General features: G+C 45.7%; 1 protein-coding gene across 4 annotated transcripts in view; it reads right to left on the reverse strand.

Moving 5' to 3' along the window:
* Positions 1–370: 370 nt before the first annotated feature.
* LOC104872897 overlaps positions 371–20,019 on the reverse strand; it is a 501,420-nt gene continuing 481,771 nt past the window's right edge. For 2 of the 4 annotated variants that reach the window (XR_004516037.1, XR_004516035.1), the window contains 4 exons: positions 9,298–9,330; positions 4,447–4,487; positions 2,372–3,258; positions 371–1,558 (listed from right to left, as the gene is read on the reverse strand). Coding sequence is in view for 1 of the 4 variants with exons in the window: in XM_033760898.1 (XP_033616789.1) it covers positions 1,420–1,558; positions 4,447–4,487 (180 nt within the window). In the remaining 3 variants the exon portion in view is untranslated. Of the gene's footprint in view, positions 1,575–2,371; positions 3,259–4,446; positions 4,488–9,297; positions 9,331–20,019 lie in introns of all 4 variants that reach the window. The other 2 variants (XR_004516036.1, XM_033760898.1) reach the window with 2 other exon arrangements.

Here is a 20,019-nt window from a genome sequence, read left to right on the forward strand (position 1 = left end):
AGAGTTCAGGGTCAGCTTAGTGGGTGGCGAGAGAGCTCGGAGCCCTTGAGTTGATGCCTATTGCTGTGTGAGGTCGTCAGCCCCCACTTAGCACCTGTCCCAGGGGCTCAGGCAGTCAGGGGGCAGGCTTAGGGTAGGTGCATTTCCATGAAGGGAGGCCAAATGTGCTCATTCTCAGAGTAGCCTCAGAACAGAGCTTGTCTTACCCCACCCTACCCTTCCCTCCCAAACTTCTGGCTGGAAGGCAAAAAGCTCAGGGTCACTACATTATTAGTCATTTTCCCAATGCTGAGAGGACATACCCAAAACTCACAACTTAAAGGAGAAGAGGTTTATTTGGATCATGGTTTTCAGAGGATTCAGTCCGTGGTCAGCCCACTCCAAGGGAGAAACAGCATGGCAGAGGGGTGTGGCAGAGAGAAGCTACTCAAATCACTGCAGCCAAGAAGCAGAGAGGGAAGGAAGGGAGGGGTCAGGGAGAGGAATAAACCCTTCCAGAGTCCCTGAGGACCCATCCTCTCCAACCATGCCCTACCTCCAAATGTGAGACTTTGGGAGATTTTTAAATCCAAACTTAAATAGTCATTAATTGGGGAGATTCTGGCAAGGTGCTGCTTTCTCTGATGGTACTAAGAGGTGACATTTGTGCCAGAAGGAGAGGTTGGTTTATGACCTAGTCCACTATGGCCAGGGGAAGGGGCTGCACAATGCCCACAGGTCTGAATCTTGTCCTCTTTATCCTCTTGTTGTCTGCCATGGTTCCCAGCTAGTGAGCCTCTCTCAGGGCTCCTCATCTCCCTGGGGTTGGGCTGTCCCTTGAGAGTTCCAAGGCAAAGCCTTATCTGGGAGAGTGGCATGGGAGGCTGGTGGGAAATACCTGCAGGTCTTTTCATCAGATTCCTAGGCTGTTGGCCAGGGCCAGCTCCTCAGGTGCTTTGCTTCCAAGCAAGTGCTCTTGTTCTCCAGCACTGGAAAGGGGTGGGCAAACGACCCCAGGCTCTTGCAACAAAATTCTTAGAGACTGGGCTCATGAGTAAGTCCTCTACCACCAGTCCCTGTGGCATAAACGCCGTGCTTTGATGCATAATTGCTGGTTTCCTGCAAGTCGACCATTCAAAGGAGGAAAGAGAAAACCTCCTTCATTTTATCTGGGAAGGCGGCAAGTGTGCACTCTGGCTCCCCTATGGTGGCAGCCTTTACTGAGATCACAGCAACAGGCCAGCAATTAGACCCCAGCCTGGGAATCAATTGCAGTCGCTAAAGAGCTTGCAAGGGCTGGCAATTGCACAGCTCAATTGCTGTAGGGGCCTCTGGGGTGGTGACTGGTTCTATCATACCCAGAGGAGGTGTTTACAGTTCAGGAGGGCAAGCAAGGCTGTCCAAAGCCCAGACAGAGGTGGCTCCTTCCAGGAGGGGTGTTCAGGTCCCTGCAGACCCCACAGTGGGGCTTATCCTTGTTCTGAGAGAATCTCTATTCTCACACACTCTTCCTGTGGCTTCCAGTATTGTCTTTGCAGATGTAGGTTGGGCATAGTGCTTGCCTATCCTGAACAAGGCCCTGAAATGACAAGGAACTGCAATGACACATGAAAAACAAATGCTGCCTTTGCTGCTTGGCCGCAAATACCTACCTGCAACCTGGATCCCTTGGCTCTGCCCTTGTTCCTGCCCTTCAGACTTCAGTGTTATCACGGTCTCCCCTGTGTATCACCTGTCTTGGCCCTGCCTTTTCCCTTCTCAGGAACATGGGGCCAGACACCCAGTGGCTCTGGCTCCACTGTGGCCTTTGACAGGCCACAACTGCCCTCCCCACGCTGACTGTCCTCAGCCTGCAGCTGTCTCATGAAGATGTAGAATACCAAGGTGGGTGCCCTTCTTGCATCACACTATGACTAGGACATCCCCTCTGTCTGAGGGGCCAGCCTGTCTAGGAGACCCCTAAGCCAGGTTTCTCATCCCTTGAGTAAAGACTTCCAACATACCTGTGATGGTATCCATTGTGCCTCAGTGCTACCAACTCAAGATTGGGCCCTGATTTCTATGGCTCTGCTTAGACCCCAGTCCAAGCTGGTGGCCTCCACTTTCCTTTCTGGGCCTCATTTGCCTAGAACTTCCACTCCATAACCAACTGCACCCCAGCCTGTTGGGGCCTGTGGGGTGCAGCTGCCTGGGCCTTAGCACAGAGGCTCCTGCCACCCTTCAGGTCTCAGTAGGAAGACCGCTGGCTCAGAGGTGTGATAGTACTCATGCCCCACCCTGCCTGGTCCTGCAGATGTCCCCACCCTTGTTCTCCCTGAATGTCACAACCTCTTTGTTCCTTGCCTGAACATGTCTCTAGCTGGACAGCACCCAGCAGAGTGTAAGTCCTCACCCAGGAGCATGGGCTGACTTGTGGAGAGATAGGATGTCATGAGTGATCAGTGCTGTCTTTAGCCCCTTAGCCCCTGGCAGATCTTCTCCATTAAGGAAATGATGCTTGGAACTCAAGAGCCATGTCTTCCTTCTTGCTCCCAGCAGACACCACTCTCTGCAGCTAGTTGAGGTTGATGTAGCTCCAGATTCCACCCTGGATGTTCACCCTGGTGTCCAGGCAGGAAGGCAGAGGGGATAATTTGCATGATCCCTCCTAGTAGAACAGCCAAATGGCCAGAGGGGAGCACATGGGGGGATGGTTGGGGCAGGTAAGGGCAGCTCTTGGGTGACAAAGTGGGAATTGGAGACTGAATCACAGGTGTGGTGGCTGAGGAGAGGGAGAACTGTCTTGTGGTGACAGCAGGTGTCTCCTCGCTTATTAGAGGGCAGCCAACAAAGGCCAGGTTTAGGGGTCATCTTATCTGATGTACTAAGGAATAGGGCATATATAGGTAGCATAATGTGCAAATGAGGCTGAGTCTGGAAGTCTCCCAGATAATCCCTGATCGAATGGCAAATGTTTATGCACACTTCATCACAAATGAGGCCTCTTCTCCTTGAGCCAGCCATGCTGGGGGCCAAGGACATATCTGTGATTAAGGGCCTGCTGTCCCCAAAGGACAGAGGGTCTCTGTGTGTAGTGGCCAAGTACTGTGTCGAGTGTTCAGAGTGGGATAAAAAGGGAAGACATCCAGTGGGACTTCCCAGCTGCCATGCATACCATAGAAGATGTTCCCAGCAGGTGCAAAGACAAGTAGCAGGAAGCAGGGCTGGTGCAGGAGGCTGATGAGAGGTGATGGGAATGGACAGTGGGAGTGAGAGGTGATAACTGTCCTGGGGCCTCATCTGTGGAATTTAGGAAACAAGGCTGAAGCCACAAATATCCTGGGCACAGGATGTAGAAATAAACAACTGTGGGGTTGGATGCCTGGATCCCACAGGTTAATGGTTCAAAAAGCCCAGTAGGGCAATGGACTGGACCAGCCTCCTGGCTTGAAGCCAGGCCACCAGCCCCACTGCACCTACTTACAAAAGGCAGCAACAAAGAAGCATAAGACTAAGGGACCAAGTGGGGCCTGAGATGAGCCCTGGGGTAGTGGTAAGGTAAGTGGGATGGAAAAAGAGAGACTCAGACATTCAGCAAAGCAGGTAGATTCAGAGGAGAGAAAAAGGAAAGCAAAGTAAATGCACACTGACCTGTTCCTCCACAGACACACCAAGTCCTGGGAACAAGACAGTTTAGGAAAGGCAGCCAGGGTGGCTGGGGCAGATGAGGACAGGTCTGGGTTGAGAAAGTGCAGATAGGGAGGGAGAATCACAGCTGTGGTGGCTGAAAGGAGGGGTGCCTGGCTTATGGTGGCAAGAGGTATCTGGCTTGCTTGCTGTAGGGCAGCCAGAAAGGGCCAGATTTGGGTGGGAAGATGTGGTTTTGGAATACACTTTGAGGACTGGCTTTCTGCATCACTCCTGATATTACCATTAGCTAGAAGGACTTGAATGATACAGGAAAGTGGGGAAAATAACTGGGCATGTTGTAACCTTCTTTAAGCAGTGTGGCCTTCTTCAATAAGTAGTTTAAAAAGTCAATAATGGGAACAAGAATTCACTCCAGATAAAATAAACCCTGGAGAAAAACTTAGAAAGACTTTCAAACTAGTCTAAGTTACTTAAAGAGATGCATAAAGGTATAATTCTTATTAAGAATGTATAGAAATTATGGGAGGACAAGAGCAAAAGGAGGGGGAGGAGAGAGAGGGCTCTTCCTCCCACTGGATGAAGTAGTTAAAAGGTGATTTTGAAGGATTAATGGCTGGAGAGACGTTAGTCCTCAGAGAGGGATTTGTGGAGGCCTTTTCTTAAGTACTAATCATCCATGTCTGTGAAGAAATTGACAGGCTAGAGAAAGAACCATTTGAATGGATTGAATGAGAGTTCCAGACAGTCACAGGGCTAGGAACCGTGTCTGCTCTGCAAGCTAGAATGGACCTCATGATTCTTAGGACACTGGGGAGTACACACAGATAGGTCTCTTACCTTGAGCATAGGGGATAGTTAGCCATAGTTGGCATCTGGTCCTGCCCAAGAAATATTAACAGAAACATATGTAAGTATTAAATGGCTTTCAAGTAACTCACCTGAATCCCAGAGTTCAAAACTAGAGGAACACAAAAGTATCAAGCAATCAAACAATAATATTCACAATGTCTTACATCCAATAAAAAATTACCAAGCGTTAAGAGAAGCAAAATAAGACAATCCAGAGACTTTGTTTCCATTTTTTAGGGAGGGGTGAATGGGTTGAAGGGAGGGCAGGGGAATGGGGAAAAATTAAGAATCAAGATACAACATGTAAAGGTACAAGTTCCCAATGATGAATGTAACTGTATTGTGTACCTAAAAGGTACCAGTAAACTTACTTAAAAAATAAGATAATCCATAAAGAGGAGAAAAAAACAATCAATTGAAAACAATCTAGAATATAGATATTAGAATTAGCAAAAAGGTCACAAATGTATGTGTTCAAAAGTTAAGGAGAAATAGAACTAATAAATATAAAATTTAATAAATGGAACAAAAATTTTAGTACAAATATAGAATTTATAAATGTGTGATTCAAGTCAAACTTCTGAACTTGAAAACTTTAACATGTGAGATGAAAAGTATACTGGATAGGATTTGGCATTGCAAGAAAAGAGTTTAGTGAGCTTGAATACATAGTGATAGAGCCATCAAAATGAAACTGAAAGAGAAAAGAGTTTAAAAAATATGAAAATAAATTCAGCAAGCAACATCTAGTGGCTTAGTATATGTTCAATTAAAGCTCACAAAAAAGGGAGCAGTAAAACATATTTGAAGATACAATGGCAAAATAATTTCTAAATTAATGGAAACTAAAAGCCCAGAATCCCAAGAAATTCAACAAACGTCAAGTTCTAAAACAGGAAAAAAATCTATACCAAGGTACCCTGTAATCACATTGCTCAAAACCAGTGATGAGGAGAAAACCCTAATGTAGCCTTGTGTTTGTGGGATGGGAAGATTTTCTACAAGGAAGGACAATAAGGATGACAGCCAATCTCGGTGCCAATAATGGAGGCGAGAAGACAATGGAGCCGAATATGACATACAGTGAAAAAGCTGTCAACCTAGAATCCAATACCTAGTGAATATATCTTTCAAAAAGAAAGCGAAATAAAAACTTTTTTTAGACCCATAAAAGCCGAAAGCATTTATCACTAGGAGACTTGTACTCCAAGTCCCTTAGTCAGAAGGTAAATGGCACACTTTGGAAATAGCAACCAGCTCACGAGAGCAGAGTGTAGGGAGACACGATACTAGGACAAACACAGATGACTTTTTTTTTCTTATTACTTAAATACCTTGGAAGGAAAATTGAGTGCTAAATAAAATCACAGCCACAGTAAGAACATCTACACACATAGACATGTGGGGTGTGTAGCATACCTAAAAGCGGACTGCATGACAACATCATCACAAAGCTGTGGGGATGGGATGAAAATGTGTTACTGAAAGATTTCATTCGGTGCTGAAGAGATATACTGTCAATCATCAAAAACAGACTGCAGAACTTAAAGATATGTGCCAGGAACTTCAGAGAAGCCCTAAAATTACAAAACAAAAATTAAGAGGTAATAAGAAAGAAAGGATATTAAATGGAATCATAGAAATAGCTAGTCAACACAAAAAGAAAAAATGAACAAAAATACAACTAGAAAACAAATAGCAAGAGGTCAGATTGAATAAATGGGGAAAGGAGAGGTGAGCAGGCAGAGCACAGAAGATTTTTAGAGCAGTGACGCTGCTCTGTCTGATATGGTAATGATGCATACATGACATTACACAATCGTCAAAAAGTCCACAGAACTGGGTAACAAAAAGAAGAAGCCCTACTATTATCAATGGCCTTTAGTTAATAAAATATACTGATACTTGATGCGTTAATTTCATATTTCAAATTTAACAAATATACTACATTGATGCAAAGTTTTAATAATGGAAATGCTAGGGTGATGTCTCTGAGCGGTCACTTTCTGTTCAATTTTTTTGTAAAACTACTCTATTAATTCAAAAAAGACAGCTGGAATGGCTATATTAATATCATAAAGGAGATTTCAGAGCAAAGAATATTACCAGGAATAAAAATATCATTTCAGAATGATACAGGGATCAAATCACTAAGAGGGCAAAACCTTAAATGTTCACCTAATAACAGAGCTCTGAAATTTATGAAGAAAAGCAGATGGTGCAAGGAGGAGAGGTAGGAGAGTGCACAGCACACCTGAGGACCTCAGTCACCTCTCTCAAGAACAAACAGAACACACAGATCACAGAGCACTAAGTGCTTCAGTGCTTCGGAATGATGCTGAATATTGACTTGATCTAATTAATATGTACAGAAGAGTTCAGCACGCAGGGGAACATACATATTTTTGTGAGTATCTGAAACACATCTCAATCTAGACTATGTGAGGTCACAAAGCAACTCACAATGAATATAAAATATTTAAAATCCTATAAAACATGTTCTCTGACCATCCTAATGGAAATAAACTGGGAATCAGGAACAGAAAGGTGTCTGAGAGAACTCTAGATTTGCAAATGAAATAAGATACTTGTAAAGTATACATGAGTCAAAGAGAAATTAGAAACCATTCTAAACCAAATTAATGGGAAGATACAACAAATCAGAATTTGGGGCACTGTTAGAGCAGAATGCAGGGAAAGTTGTAGGTGCATTTGCCTGTATGAGAAAAAAACAAAGGATATGACCTCAGTTCACCTAATAACAGAGGACAAATTAAACAGGAACAAATTAAACCCAAAGTGACCAGAAGTGAAATCACAGATATTAGAATGAAAAACAGTGGAATCGAAAAAAATAAAAACAATAGAGAAAAGCAATGAAATAAAAAGCCAGTTTTAGAGATGAATAAAACTTGCAAATTTTTAATTACATTTATTAGTCTAATGACTAATTTTCAGAAGTCCCATATTGCCACTCTCAGGATTTAGAGAGGGGACCTCAATCCACACAGATCCCTCAGATATTAAAAGAATAATAAGGAATAACATGATCCAACTTTTGCCAATAAATTTGACAACTTTGGTGAAATGGACAAATTCCTTGAAAGACATAAATTCATTTAAGAAGCAATATATCACCGGAATAACCCTGTATCTATAGGAGAAATTGAATTTGTAGTTTAAAAGATTCCCACAATGAAACTAGTCCCAGGTGGCTTCACTGGTGAATTTTAAGAATGTAGGGAAGAAATAATATCAGTTCTATACACATGCTTTCCACAAAGTGAAACAAGAGGCAACACTTACCAACTCATTATTTGAGACCAGCATTACCCTGACACCAAAACCAGATATTCAAGAAAATAAAACCATAAGAAAAGATCTCTTATGTCTATAGATACATAAATTACAAACACAATTGTATCAAATCAAATCTAATGAAATGTAAAAAGGATAATATATCATGATCATGTGGCATTTATTCACCTAGAATGCAAGATTGATTTAAGATTAGAAAAGTCAATCAATCTAGTTTAGTGTTTTACAAGCGAAAAGAAAAAATTATATTATTGTCCCAGTAGGCTCAGCAAAGAATTTGACAAAATCCAACATCTATATTGTGATAAAAACTGTCAGCAGATAAGAGATAGGAAATGTCCTCAACCTGGTGAATGCTATCAATGAAATGTTTGCAACTAACATCTTTCTCAGTGATAAAGGTCGTATGTGCTCTCCCTCAGCTCAGGAGTAATACAAGGGCATCCTTCTCATCATTTCCAATCTGCACTATATTGAAAGCTGCAGTCAGTTTAGCAGGCGTGAAAAAGATACAAAAACCAGGAAGATTAGAAAGAGAGAAATAAACTTTCTTTATTCATAGACTTCATGATTGTCTTCATAGAAAATCTGATGGGATCTTCAAAAATGTAAATCTATTAGCAGTAATAACTAAGCTTAGTGATGTTGTAGAATACAAGATCAGTATATAAAAACAGTTGTATTTCTATGTATTAGCAAAACACAATTGGAAATTTAATTTAAAATACCATTATAAAAACATCAAAATTATGAAATACTTATGAACAAATCTGATTAAACATAGGAAATGCCAGTATGTTGAAAAACTATGAAATTGCTGCATGAAATAAGAAATATAAATAAATGGAGAGATATATCCTATTTATGTTTCAGAAGACTCAATATTGTAACAGTATTAATTCCCTCCAAATTGGTCTATGAAATCAATGAAAATTTTCTATTTCCTTCTTTCTATTTTTTTTTTAAAGTACTGCAGATGAAACCCAGGACCTCTCACATTCTGGGCAAATGCTCTACCCCTGAGCTACATCCCTAGCCTAAGGAGTTCCTTTTTAAAGAAATTATTCAACAGATTCTAACATGCATAGAGGAATATAAAGATCTGAGAGTAACCAAAACAATTTTCAAAAACAAGGAAAAAAAAACAAAAACAACATTGGATAGCCAAACTACATGATTTTGACTTATTATAAAACTACAGTTACATGACAGTGTTGTATTGGCACAAAGACAGATATATCAATGGAACAGAATATGAAAGTTAAAAATAGACCTAAACACATATGGACAAATGATTTTCAAAAAGGTGTGAAAGCAATTGAGCGTGGAAAGAACAATCTTTTCCACAAATGGTGCTGGAACAAAGAGACATTTCATCACATCCCCCTCCCAAAAAAGCAACTTCATCTATTCCTTTCACAATATACAAAAATTGTTTTAAAATGGATCAAAGACCTAAATATAAAACACAAAACTATAAAACTCCTAGGACAAAACATAAAGGAAAAAATCCTTTGTAACCTTGATTTAGGCCTGGATTTCCTCATATGGCACCTGAAACATAATAAAAAGAACAAATTAGACTTTAACAAGATTTTAAACATGTGTTCTCAAAGACACTGTTAATGGAGTGAAGAAATAAGCCATAAACTAGAAAAAAAATATTTTCAAGTTATCTGCCTGGCCAAGCACTTTAAATCACAGCACAGAAAGAGCCCTCAAAATTCAAAAATAAGAAAACAAAAAATGGGTGAAGGATTTGAATAGACCCTTCAACAAAGACACAAGGAGTGACCAAAGATACAGTGAATGTTTCAATTTAAAATTTTCATTGTAATAAAAGACATATTGCTATGAGTCTCCTTAAAATATTCCCCGTTGTTTCCAACACACCTATCGAATCGTTCTTGCCACATTCTGAAGTGGTTCTGGAATTCCCCTTTTCTGACTTTCTTTCCATGGTGTGGTCACAAATACAGCAAATGTTGCTGCTGCCTGGGGCCATCCAATGGGAAGGCAGACGGGCGAAAACATTACAGTGTATTCTCATCTACTTCAGTCTCCTGAATCTGCCTCTGAGTGACTTCTGGTTCTTCCCCACCATCAAAATCAGCAAGAAAGGTAAGTTTTGAATCAGTTCAGGTCATCGTAGCACCCACAATGGTGTAACTAAAGACACTCATGAAAGGGGATTTCCAGAACTGCTTTAGAAAGTGGCAAGCAGGATGGGATAAGTGTGTTTGAAATGAGGGGAGTCTTTTGAGGGGATTAATGGCAACGTGTCTTTTATTGTAATAAGTTTTCTAAAATTTAAAAGTACTGTATTTTTAATCACACCTAGAATAAGGATGTTAATAAGTGTCTGGAAAGATATACAATACCAATAATCATTAAGAAATGGAAACTACAACCACAGTGAGACACACCTGTTAGAATGTTCCTAAGTGAAAAAAACTGACATCACGGAGTGTAGGGCACATGGGGAGGACCCACAGCTCTCACCCCGAAAGAATGGCGGATGGCACAGCTACTCTGGAAAAGAGTTTGATGGTTTCTTCAAAGCTAGATGTATCCCTATTCTATAATGCAGCTGTTCTCCCAGGGAGAGAAGAAAATGTGTCTCAACAAAGTTTCCCCTTGAATAGTCACAGCAGATTTGTTTATAAAAGCTGAAACCTGCGAGCAGCCCACCCATCAACAAGAGAATGGGCAGCAGTGGTGCACCTCATTCAAGCGAACACCACTGCACCATGAAAAGGAAGTTAAGGATCCATATACAATGTAGCTAGATCCTGCATAAATCCACACAGCAATGTGTATTGAATGGAAGAAGCCAGACTTCTCCTCCATACAGAAACTCACTTCCTTTGCTGACATGAGAAAGTGCATACAACAGATAAAATATTGTTATCAGACTGTGAAGAACATGTATGAATTAATGAGAAAGGACAGATGACACCTTAATGGAAAACTGGGTGGGGAATGTGAACAGCCAGTTCACAAAAGAGAAAACAAAATGTAACTAAATACCTGAAAAGGAACTCAATCTCACTAGTCCTTGTGGAAAACAATGAATTGAAAGCACAGTTTTTCCCCAGCAAGGTGGCAAAGCTAGAAAGGCCTGGCAGCAGTGATGTTAGGGTGTGGGACAGGGTGTCTGACCTGCCATCCATGAGAGGACCTCAGAGCCATCTTGCTGGAAAACAGACATAGCTGTGAAGTTGCTTATGGACCAACAGTACCATTTCTAAAAAGTTCCTCACCCAGGTGTGGTGGCACCTGCCTATAATGCTAACATCCTGAGAGGCTGAGGCAGGAGGATGGCAAGTTTGAGTCCAGCTCAGGCAACTTAGCCAGGTCTTGTCTCAAAATAAGAAGGGTTGTAGCTCAGTGATAGAGTGCCCCTGGGTTCAATCCCCAGTGCTGCAGAAGAAAAGAAAGAAAAGAAAGAGAGAGAGAGTGAGGGGGAGAGAGGGAAAACACATCCTGAGGCTGAGGCAGGAGGATGGCAAGTTTGAGTCCAGCTCAGGCAACTTAGCCAGGTCTTGTCTCAAAATAAGAAGGGTTGTAGCTCAGTGATAGAGTGCCCCTGGGTTCAATCCCCAGTGCTGCAGAAGAAAAGAAAGAAAAGAAAGAGAGAGAGAGTGAGGGGGAGAGAGGGAGGGAGAGAGAGGGGGGCAGGAGAAAAGAAATAAGAAAAAAGAAAATTCCTCAGGACACAGAGAGGTGTGTGAATGCTCCCTATGGCATCCTTGTGCTAGCAAAGCTAAGACGCCATGTTCCCATCTGTCAACAGCATGGTGGACTAGCCCTCAGCAGTATGCTTACTGAAAAGCCTGGTGCTATGCACCTGAGCTGGAGCTCCACTCATGAGGTGGGTAATCCCAGAGTGGAGGGTAACGCCTCCCTGTGGTGTGTTGTGCATGGAAGCATACACCTATGCAAAGTTTAAAACCCTACAAAATAAAGGAACATCAGGTATTGATCATGAGAATATAAACATGCGCAGGAGAAAAACACAAGTGAATGATAAATACTCAATTGCTGGCAAAGACTGACAGGAACGAGGAGGGTGGCATAGAGCTGTCCCTCCTTCCCCTCTGAGTCTGGACTGTGGCTCTATGGATGGTGGGCTGTTAGCTGGTGAGACAGCAGGGGCTTACACAAGCATGGGTCTGAGCGAGGACACATGTCCAGCGAGGAGGGCATGTCCAGGCTGCTGCTGATGCAAAAGGAGGTGAGAGTCCCACGGGCCAGAACCAAAGTGCCCATCACCCTGACCAAGACCAACAGCTAGTGAGCCCCAGACATGTGCGGCCCCTTCTCTCTGGTCAAGTGCTGCGGCAGTTTGTGGCTGCTGGAGATGAACCATTTGAGAGGCAAATGTTCACTGGTACATGTTCCCGGCTGTCTTGGACACCATTGTGATGGGCGTCCTCTGCAGGGTCCCTTGTAGGTCCCTGCATGAGTTCCTCTGAGATCTGGTCCTAGGGGTGGCTGCTGCACTCCATGTGCTCCACCAACACGCTATCTGCAGGGCAAGAGTCCAGCCTCACACGCCCTCCCGACATTCCGCGGCACCCTTCTTCCTAACCAATGACATCGTATGGGTAGGGAGTAGGTGTATTTGCTTGTGCTTCCAGATACCTGTTGAAGTTCAGCACGTCTTCCTGTGTTCCTTGGCCATTCAGGGGGCTCCTGTTGCAAATGCCTCCCTGTCTCATTTGCTACTTCCCAGTGGTCTACAGGGAGGCGGCAGGGGCACCTGAGGGCAGAGGGCAGCCTGGGCCACACAGACTTCACGCTCAGAGCTGGACTCTCACACGCTCTCTGGCTTGCTAGTCCCTTTCTTGCCTTCAAATGGGCTCCTGGGGAGTGGGAGGGGGTGGAGCAGAATTTTGGACACACCCACCGTCCTGGGACACCCAATATATGCCTGTTGCCTCACAGCAGCAGCAGTGAGTTGCATCCAGCATCCTCTTCCTCCCAGGATCCTGGTCAGTGCATGCTCCTTCTGTGCATTTCTGCTGAGCTGTTGCTTGGGGTATTACCCGTTGTTGCAATATATTATTGCCGTGGACCCTGCATGTTAGATCTCAGTATCAGCAAAACGAGCCAAGGAAATGCATTTATTATTAACTTATGATGGATATAAGATGGACTGCTTTCCAGATGCTGGCCTTGAGGGTAACCCAGGAGAAATGACTGGTACTTAAGGCCACTTCCCTCCCTAGACACCAGGAGAGGATGCTCAAGGCAGACCTGAAAATGATGAACGGAGAAGATGCTGTCCCCACTTCGTCCTCTGGTCTGTCACACAGGACAGCTCACACCTAGGGCCCACCTGTGAGATGATGATGAGGACCGCAGTGCCTGTCACGCCGCAGTCTTCCTCACACCACCATGGCTCCCTGGGAGCTCAGTGAGTACTCTGCTTAACGCTCACCACGTGCTGTTTAATTTGATCTGTGCAACAGCCCCACACCAGGACTGCCATTGTCTGCATGAAATGGGGCCGCATAAATGTATCACATTTGGTGTTCTCATCCAAAACATGGCAAGGTATGAGGCAGTGGAGGTGTGGATCGGCTCCACCCATCACCCCACAGTATGTGTTTCAAAAAGTCACGTTGTGCATGATGATGCACACAATTTTCATAAATTAAAATAAATTTAAAAAATACAAAAAGTTGATATTTAGTTCCTTGTGTACCTAAAATTGAGGCGAAATAACGTCTCTTGGCCTGGGGAATAGCTCAGTGCTAAAGATCTTACCTAACATGCATAGGACCCCGCGATTGATCCCAGCACCACAAAATAAATAAATAAAATGAAACTAAATAAAAAGTAAAATGCTGTGAGAAGGATAGGGAAAGGGGAATAAGGGAAAAGGAAAAAAATATGAGAAAATGTAAAAATGGAATTAAAGTGTTTGAAGGTGGGGAGGGGAGGAGGGGGTGAAGGGAGGGCAGGGACAAGAGGAAAAAATGAGAACCAAGACCTGGCATGTAAAGGTACAAGATCCCAGTAATGAATGTAACTCTACTGTCTACCTAGAATGTACCAATAAATTCAATTTAAATTTTAAAAAAAGAAAAGAAAAAGTAAAATGCTGTTCCTCTTAGTCATTGAGCTATTCCTCTTGGCCATTTGCATTCATCTTGCAGGAATCCTAACCTTGTGGGAACCTAGCTTTATATAATTTTTTAATATTTGTTCACCTTGAATAGTTTTTCAATACCTTTTTTCCCCTAAATTTGCCTTAAAATAGTGTTTATCTGGGTTACTGAGTTCTTGGTCAACTTCTTAATCTTTGCACCTGCAAGAGGCCCAGACACCTACCTTGGGGAAAGTTCTCTCCAGTCCCACTGAGCTTACAGAGATAGGGGACAGTCCCGGATATGACCAGTAACTGGATAAGACGGGGCTGAGGCCCTATGCTCTGCCTTTACTCCCACCCCCATCCTCTCTCAGCCCTGGGTGCTGCCTGCCTCCCCTATACCCCAGGGCACAGGCAGCACTGGGCTAGTCCTTACAGGGGTTAATCACTGCCTCCGGGGCAGCCCAGAGGGGATAAGTAGTTTAGAAACGGAACTCTCAGGCAAGCTCCTGACTTGAGGCAAGAACTTCCCCCTCTTCCCTGAGCAAACAATTGCACAGGAAATGTTCACCCAAAGTGGTGGGGAAGTTGGGAGCAAAACTGAGAAAGACATCATTTGTCCTACCCCAGGGCACCCTGACCCTTCATAACCAGAAACTCCAAAGGTTTTTAAAAAGAACAGCTGCCTTTATGTACCAGGTTTTGGTTACCCATCCCATCTGGCTTCCCTGTCACTCACCATGGGTGCCAGAGGGGCCTCTGGGCCAAACTCCCCCAGCTTTGAATGGGACCTGGCACATGAGGTGTGCCCTGCAGCATGGGGTGGAGGTGTCACACGGCTGGTGCTGCTATGGCCTGTGTCTTTGAGTGTCCAGGTCCCTGCTCCCCCCCAGAACACACTTGTCATACTGCACCCTCAGAAACCCCCCTCTCCCTTCCCACTTCTTCCCTCCTTCCCTTTCTTGCTAGTTTATTCTTCCCCTAACAGGCCTTACCACAAGCTGAGTAGTGCGATAGACACTGTTGGATGTGTCTAATCCTTGTCAAGAGACTTAGTGTTGAATTGGAGCAGATGAATTCACCAGGGAGGCAGGGCAGGGGCTTTATTTGCATTTCTGAAACTGGGAAACTGAGGCTCACAACTGGTGGCCAGTTGAGGGGGTCTTGAGTCCAAGGTCCTGGCCCAACCCAGGCCAGGTACACAGGTAATTGCTAGGATCTTCAGAGACAAGCACAGAAGGGAAGGAGTTAAGCTGCTGTGCTGTCTTCCCCAAAGCAATTAATCACAGAATTGGAGAGGTAGGCCAGACAATTATGTCCTAGACAAAGGGGGTGAGAAGGCGGAGTAGTGACTTCAGAGCCTCGCACTGTGAGATTAATAAGCATTTGGCATTTGGATGGCAAGCTGAGACTCTGGGCAGCTTTTCCATCAGGCCATATACCATCTGCCCCTCTGGGAAATTCCTGGGGCACAGGTCAATGTTACTGTGGTTACCCAGGGCATGGTCTCAGCAAGTGCAAAGGTTGCATCAGGATACCCTGCTCTGGGGATATCTGGCTCTTCTGAGCATGCTGGTGGCCTGTCCAAGAGGGGAAGAGGCAGCAGCAGGCAAGGCCAGGGATGTTTGGTCTCCAGAATCCAGGCAGATCCTGGCCCCAGCTGTGGCAGCCTGATCAGCAGGAGAAAAAAGCTGGGAAGTCCCAGGGTCTGGGCTTGGCCTCTTACTGGCTGCTGACCTATGGCAAATGGAACTCTATGGCCTCCTTGCCATAGAGAGCTTTAGCACTCCTTGGACAAGTGAGGATAATAATGCTGGGTCACTGCTGAGTGCAGAGTCAAAAGAGAGAATGTAGGACAAGCCCTCAGTCATTCTCCCTCCATCATTTTCAGCTAGCTCCTTTCCTTCCTGGCTTTCCTCTTCAGCTTCTCTAGAAGCTGTAGTCTACTGGGTCTGTATCCACCATCCTCCCCCACTGGCATGCCCTGAGGACAGTTCACCCCAGCCTGGGCTGCCTTACCACACCCCCAACATCTGTAGAGCTCATCTTGGCATAGCTACCACAACCTACCTAAAGCATGGCCATTCAAGCAGTACCCAGCACTCATCCCCCTCTGGCTTGGCCCTCTCACCCACCGCTGGCTTATCTCCATCCTACCATCTCAGCCAGCTGTGCCAGCCTCCTCTTCCAGGGACAATGCAGGGATCCTGTCTTCCTCATCTGATTCAAGGTGAAGGAAATTCCCACAGGAAAGAATCCCAGGTTAGGAAGAAGTTATGTAAGGGCAACAGTCATTCATTATTATCTAGCAGGAGTCCCGGCTTGTTTCTTCTAGACCTGGGGACACACAGTGGCCAGTCCAAATGCATGTTTACCCCTGCTTCAGATGGGCAGAAGCAGCTCAGAGGCCAGCAGACACGTGTGGTGGCTCTTCAGGTGCAGTTGACTCTACTCCCAAGAGAACATGCCCTTGGAGTATGATGACTGAGGGTGTGCTGCTTCCTAGCCAGGGTGTGTCTGCTGGCCCAGCTGCTCTGTGGAGTGGAGCATCACAATGCTACAGGAGCATAAGTGCCCCCAAACAGAAACAGACTCTTTTTCTGGTGGGGTTGGATCAGTGTGGCCAGAGGCAACCCAGTGATCCTTTTCCTGGTGGCCAGCTCTCTCCTTAGTTGCTGCAGGCCCCTAAGCTTCTGGGGTCACAAAACACTTAAATCTGCCCATATGCCTGGGAGTTACATACTGGGGTCCCCTCTAGTCCCACAGAGCCCAAACTGCAACAGAGCCCAGATAGACACAACAGAAAATAGTGACATGAGGTGAAGTACAGCCAGATGCCCTCTAGGCAATACCAAGTACTGTTTTTATAGGAGGAAGACTTGTCCCCAAAAATGGTTCCCAAGACTGGTTCTCTTTCTCATCACCCAGAGGCATAGGCTTTGTGGAGGCTGTGGCCTGCAGGTGGCCCTACTTCTCTCTTGCACGGCTTCTGCCCCTTACTTGGTGACTCTTACTTTCTTGCAGGGCAGGGATCTGAGTTCTCTAGGGAGAAGCCTTCATGATAGGATACAAGGACATCCTGAGGGGTCATACTATCCTGTCCTTTTCCCTCCTTCCTGGGCAGTTCCCAGCTTCCCTCTATGGAGCTATGGCCATCTTTGGCCAATGAACTATAGGTCCAAGTGTCATCTGCTGTGTCCGGGTCCAGCCTGGGGACGGTAGAGACCCACTGAGCTTCATGCCACTAAAGGACAAAGGCAAGCCCATGCCCATGCCCAAACTCAATTTCTCTGTGTGAAGTAGGGTGACAGTAGCCACCTGAGGACCCTAGAGACCACCAGAGAAACCCAGGCTGCAGTCCCAGAAAAGCTAGGCTCCTATCCCCCTCTCTCCAAGGGGCTTCGCAAACAGAACCCTTCCCTTAGCTACACTGAAGCCTACACTGCTCCTTGACAGGAAGGGCCCAGATGTCTCCAAGGCCTAGCTCCCCCACCGCCCCGAGCTTGTAGCATCTCCATGATCCCCCAGTCCTCAACTAGGGAGAGAAAAGGCCAGCCACAGAAGGAGGGAAGATTAGTCATACACTTGTGAGAGCTTTTCTTGGAGAGATCCCAGTCTTCCCAGCCTCTCCAGGTCTTTGAGGAGCACCCTTGTTAGTGTCTTGAAGCTGCCTCCCTCCCTAATGCACTGGGCCAATGGGAGGGGGTGAAATCACCATTTCCTTCCCCACTCCTATCTCTGTGTGGCAGACATGCGGGGAGCTTTTAAATACTAAATGGAAAGCCTGGAACTGCTGGACTTCTATAAGCAAATGCCTTTAATTCTTAATTTTCTCCCCATCCTCTTCCTGGCTGTGCTTTGTGTTTAATTAGGGGAAAGAGAAAATTGTGACATCAACTCAAGGACATCACCTGCCCGATGTGGTAAAAGCCAGGATTTAATCCTAGGCCCAGCTAGCACATTCCCCCACAGCACATCAAATCTCCTTCAGATTTGTACAGTTGCAGATAAGGAGAACTCCAGGGCAGAGCAGGGAGGGATTGGTCTTCCAGAGCCAAATTGAAAGATGAAGGGAGCAGCCAAATGTCACTCCTATGCTGTGCGCTCGGCTCTTTCTGTAGCTGAGCAGAGAGACTGGACATAGGGCTTCAAGGACTACCCAGCCCATGGTTCTGGAGAGGCTGGGGCTGTCTGCCTTGCCTTCATGGTTCAAGAAACCTGACAGGGAGCAACAGAAAGAGGGCAGGAGCAACTGGGTAACTGAGGAGATGGATAGGGAAGTAAACCCACCTCTCCTTCCCACCCTCCCTCCCTGCCTCCTTCAGTTCATTCATTTCCCCTTTTGTGCATCCATACATCCAACTATCCACATATTCATTCATTTGTCCATGGACCTACCCATTCCGTTCTCCATCCATGCATGGCATGCGCCTACCACCCATCATTCATCTGTCTGTCTGTCTAGTCTACCTATCCAGCCACCCATGCACTCATTTGTTCCTCCATCCTTCCTTCCATCCACACATTCCTCCTTCCATGCATGTATCTATCCATACATCTACATATTCAGTCCTTTACCCAAGTATCTATGCATTTATCTTTCCATGCATGCATGCATGCATCCATCCATCCACACCTGCTTCTCGGTAGAAAAGGCTTCAGGCCCTTTCTGAGAACATTGCTCCTTAATAACCAGCATGGGCTTGTCCCCTTGGAGACAGACCAGAAAGCGTGGCTGCATGGTCCCTGTGAGGGTGTCCCTCCAGGTGCCTTTATTCCTTCTCCTCTGTGGACCTGTGGCTCTGTGGTCTTTTGCCTCCTCCCCTCAACCCTGTAGTGGGGATTGGACAAGGGTGAAGATGAGCAAAGAATTGGTGCTGGGAGTAAATGTGTAGCTCTGCCATGGTAACAGAGGTACTATGAGGGAGCGGGACTTTTCACTGCTTTCACTGATGAGCCGACAATGGCTCCTGAACTCAACATCATGGACTCCACTCTCCTCCTGTCCCACAGGCAGCTAAACCCCTTGTTGGGGCCAGAGGAGAGGGTCCAGATGGCTGTCTAAGTGAGTAGATACCTGGTGTGGAGGCCCCTCCTCCAAGCACACATGACGTGGTGTTGTGAGCCCTCCTGCCTAGAGGACATACTTGGGCACCATTGGAGCCCTTGCTTCTTGTGGTCCCAGTCCAATTGGATGAGATGCCAACTTCTGTGGGAGATACTTGGAACCAGGGACATGAGGGCTGGGAAATGGGGATGAGCCATGAGAGTGGCTTTCAGGAGAGGGATTTTGTGTGCTAGGACTCATAGGACAAACCAATGGGCATGAGTGGGAAAGGCTTCCAGGTGGATGGCACAGAGGGCAAGTGGCCAGTTTGGGAGCCATTACTGGATACCCAACAGAGCTCAGGCAGAAGCTGGAGGCCTAAGCTCCTGGCTGGCAGGGATCAGGACTCAGCCCTCAAAGGGTGCTCCTCAGCCAGTGTTCTTGGCACATTGAGGGGTTGCCATATTTATAGTTCTTCCTTCCTCAGACCAAAAGTGGGGCTGAAGAGGGAACAGAACAAGGCAATGCCTCCTGACTCAGCCTCACTCTGCCTACCCTCACTGGACTAAAGAGCACCCTTATTTGAAAAAAGAGCAGCTGGCATGTTCCAGCTCCAACATCTGTGCCCTGGGAGAACCACAGGGGACTGGAGTCCCCAGGATGCCCATTCCTGCCACTGCCTGCATCACCAATGGGTCTCTGCATGTGTGTCACTCTTTCTATTGCTGCTTTTATCTCTACCTTCTACTCTGTCCTGCCTCTGTGTTTCTGTTTCTCTCAACACTGTCTCTGTCTTTATTATTGTCTCAGTCTCTCTCTTAACCGGGACTGCAGTTCCATGTACTGGCAATTCCTGGATCCCTTTGGATTCAGGATGATCCCAGCACCATTTTGCTGTGGGGTTGTCCACTGGAAGCCAATCACCCCAAAACTTAGCAGTGTTACCTGTGGGTGAACCCCGGGGGCACAGTCTCTCAAGAGCTAGCAGTCCAGGCATCAGCCAGCACAGTGGTCACTGGGAGGCTGACCTAGTAGGCCGGGAGCTGCCACCAAAATGACCCTCCAACAAGGCCTCTCCACAGCTATGTGAAACCCA

The sequence above is a fragment of the Fukomys damarensis genome, unplaced genomic scaffold (genome assembly GCF_012274545.1).
Source record: "Fukomys damarensis isolate Sample0158 unplaced genomic scaffold, DMR_v1.0_HiC HiC_scaffold_5, whole genome shotgun sequence".
NCBI lineage: Eukaryota > Metazoa > Chordata > Mammalia > Rodentia > Bathyergidae > Fukomys > Fukomys damarensis.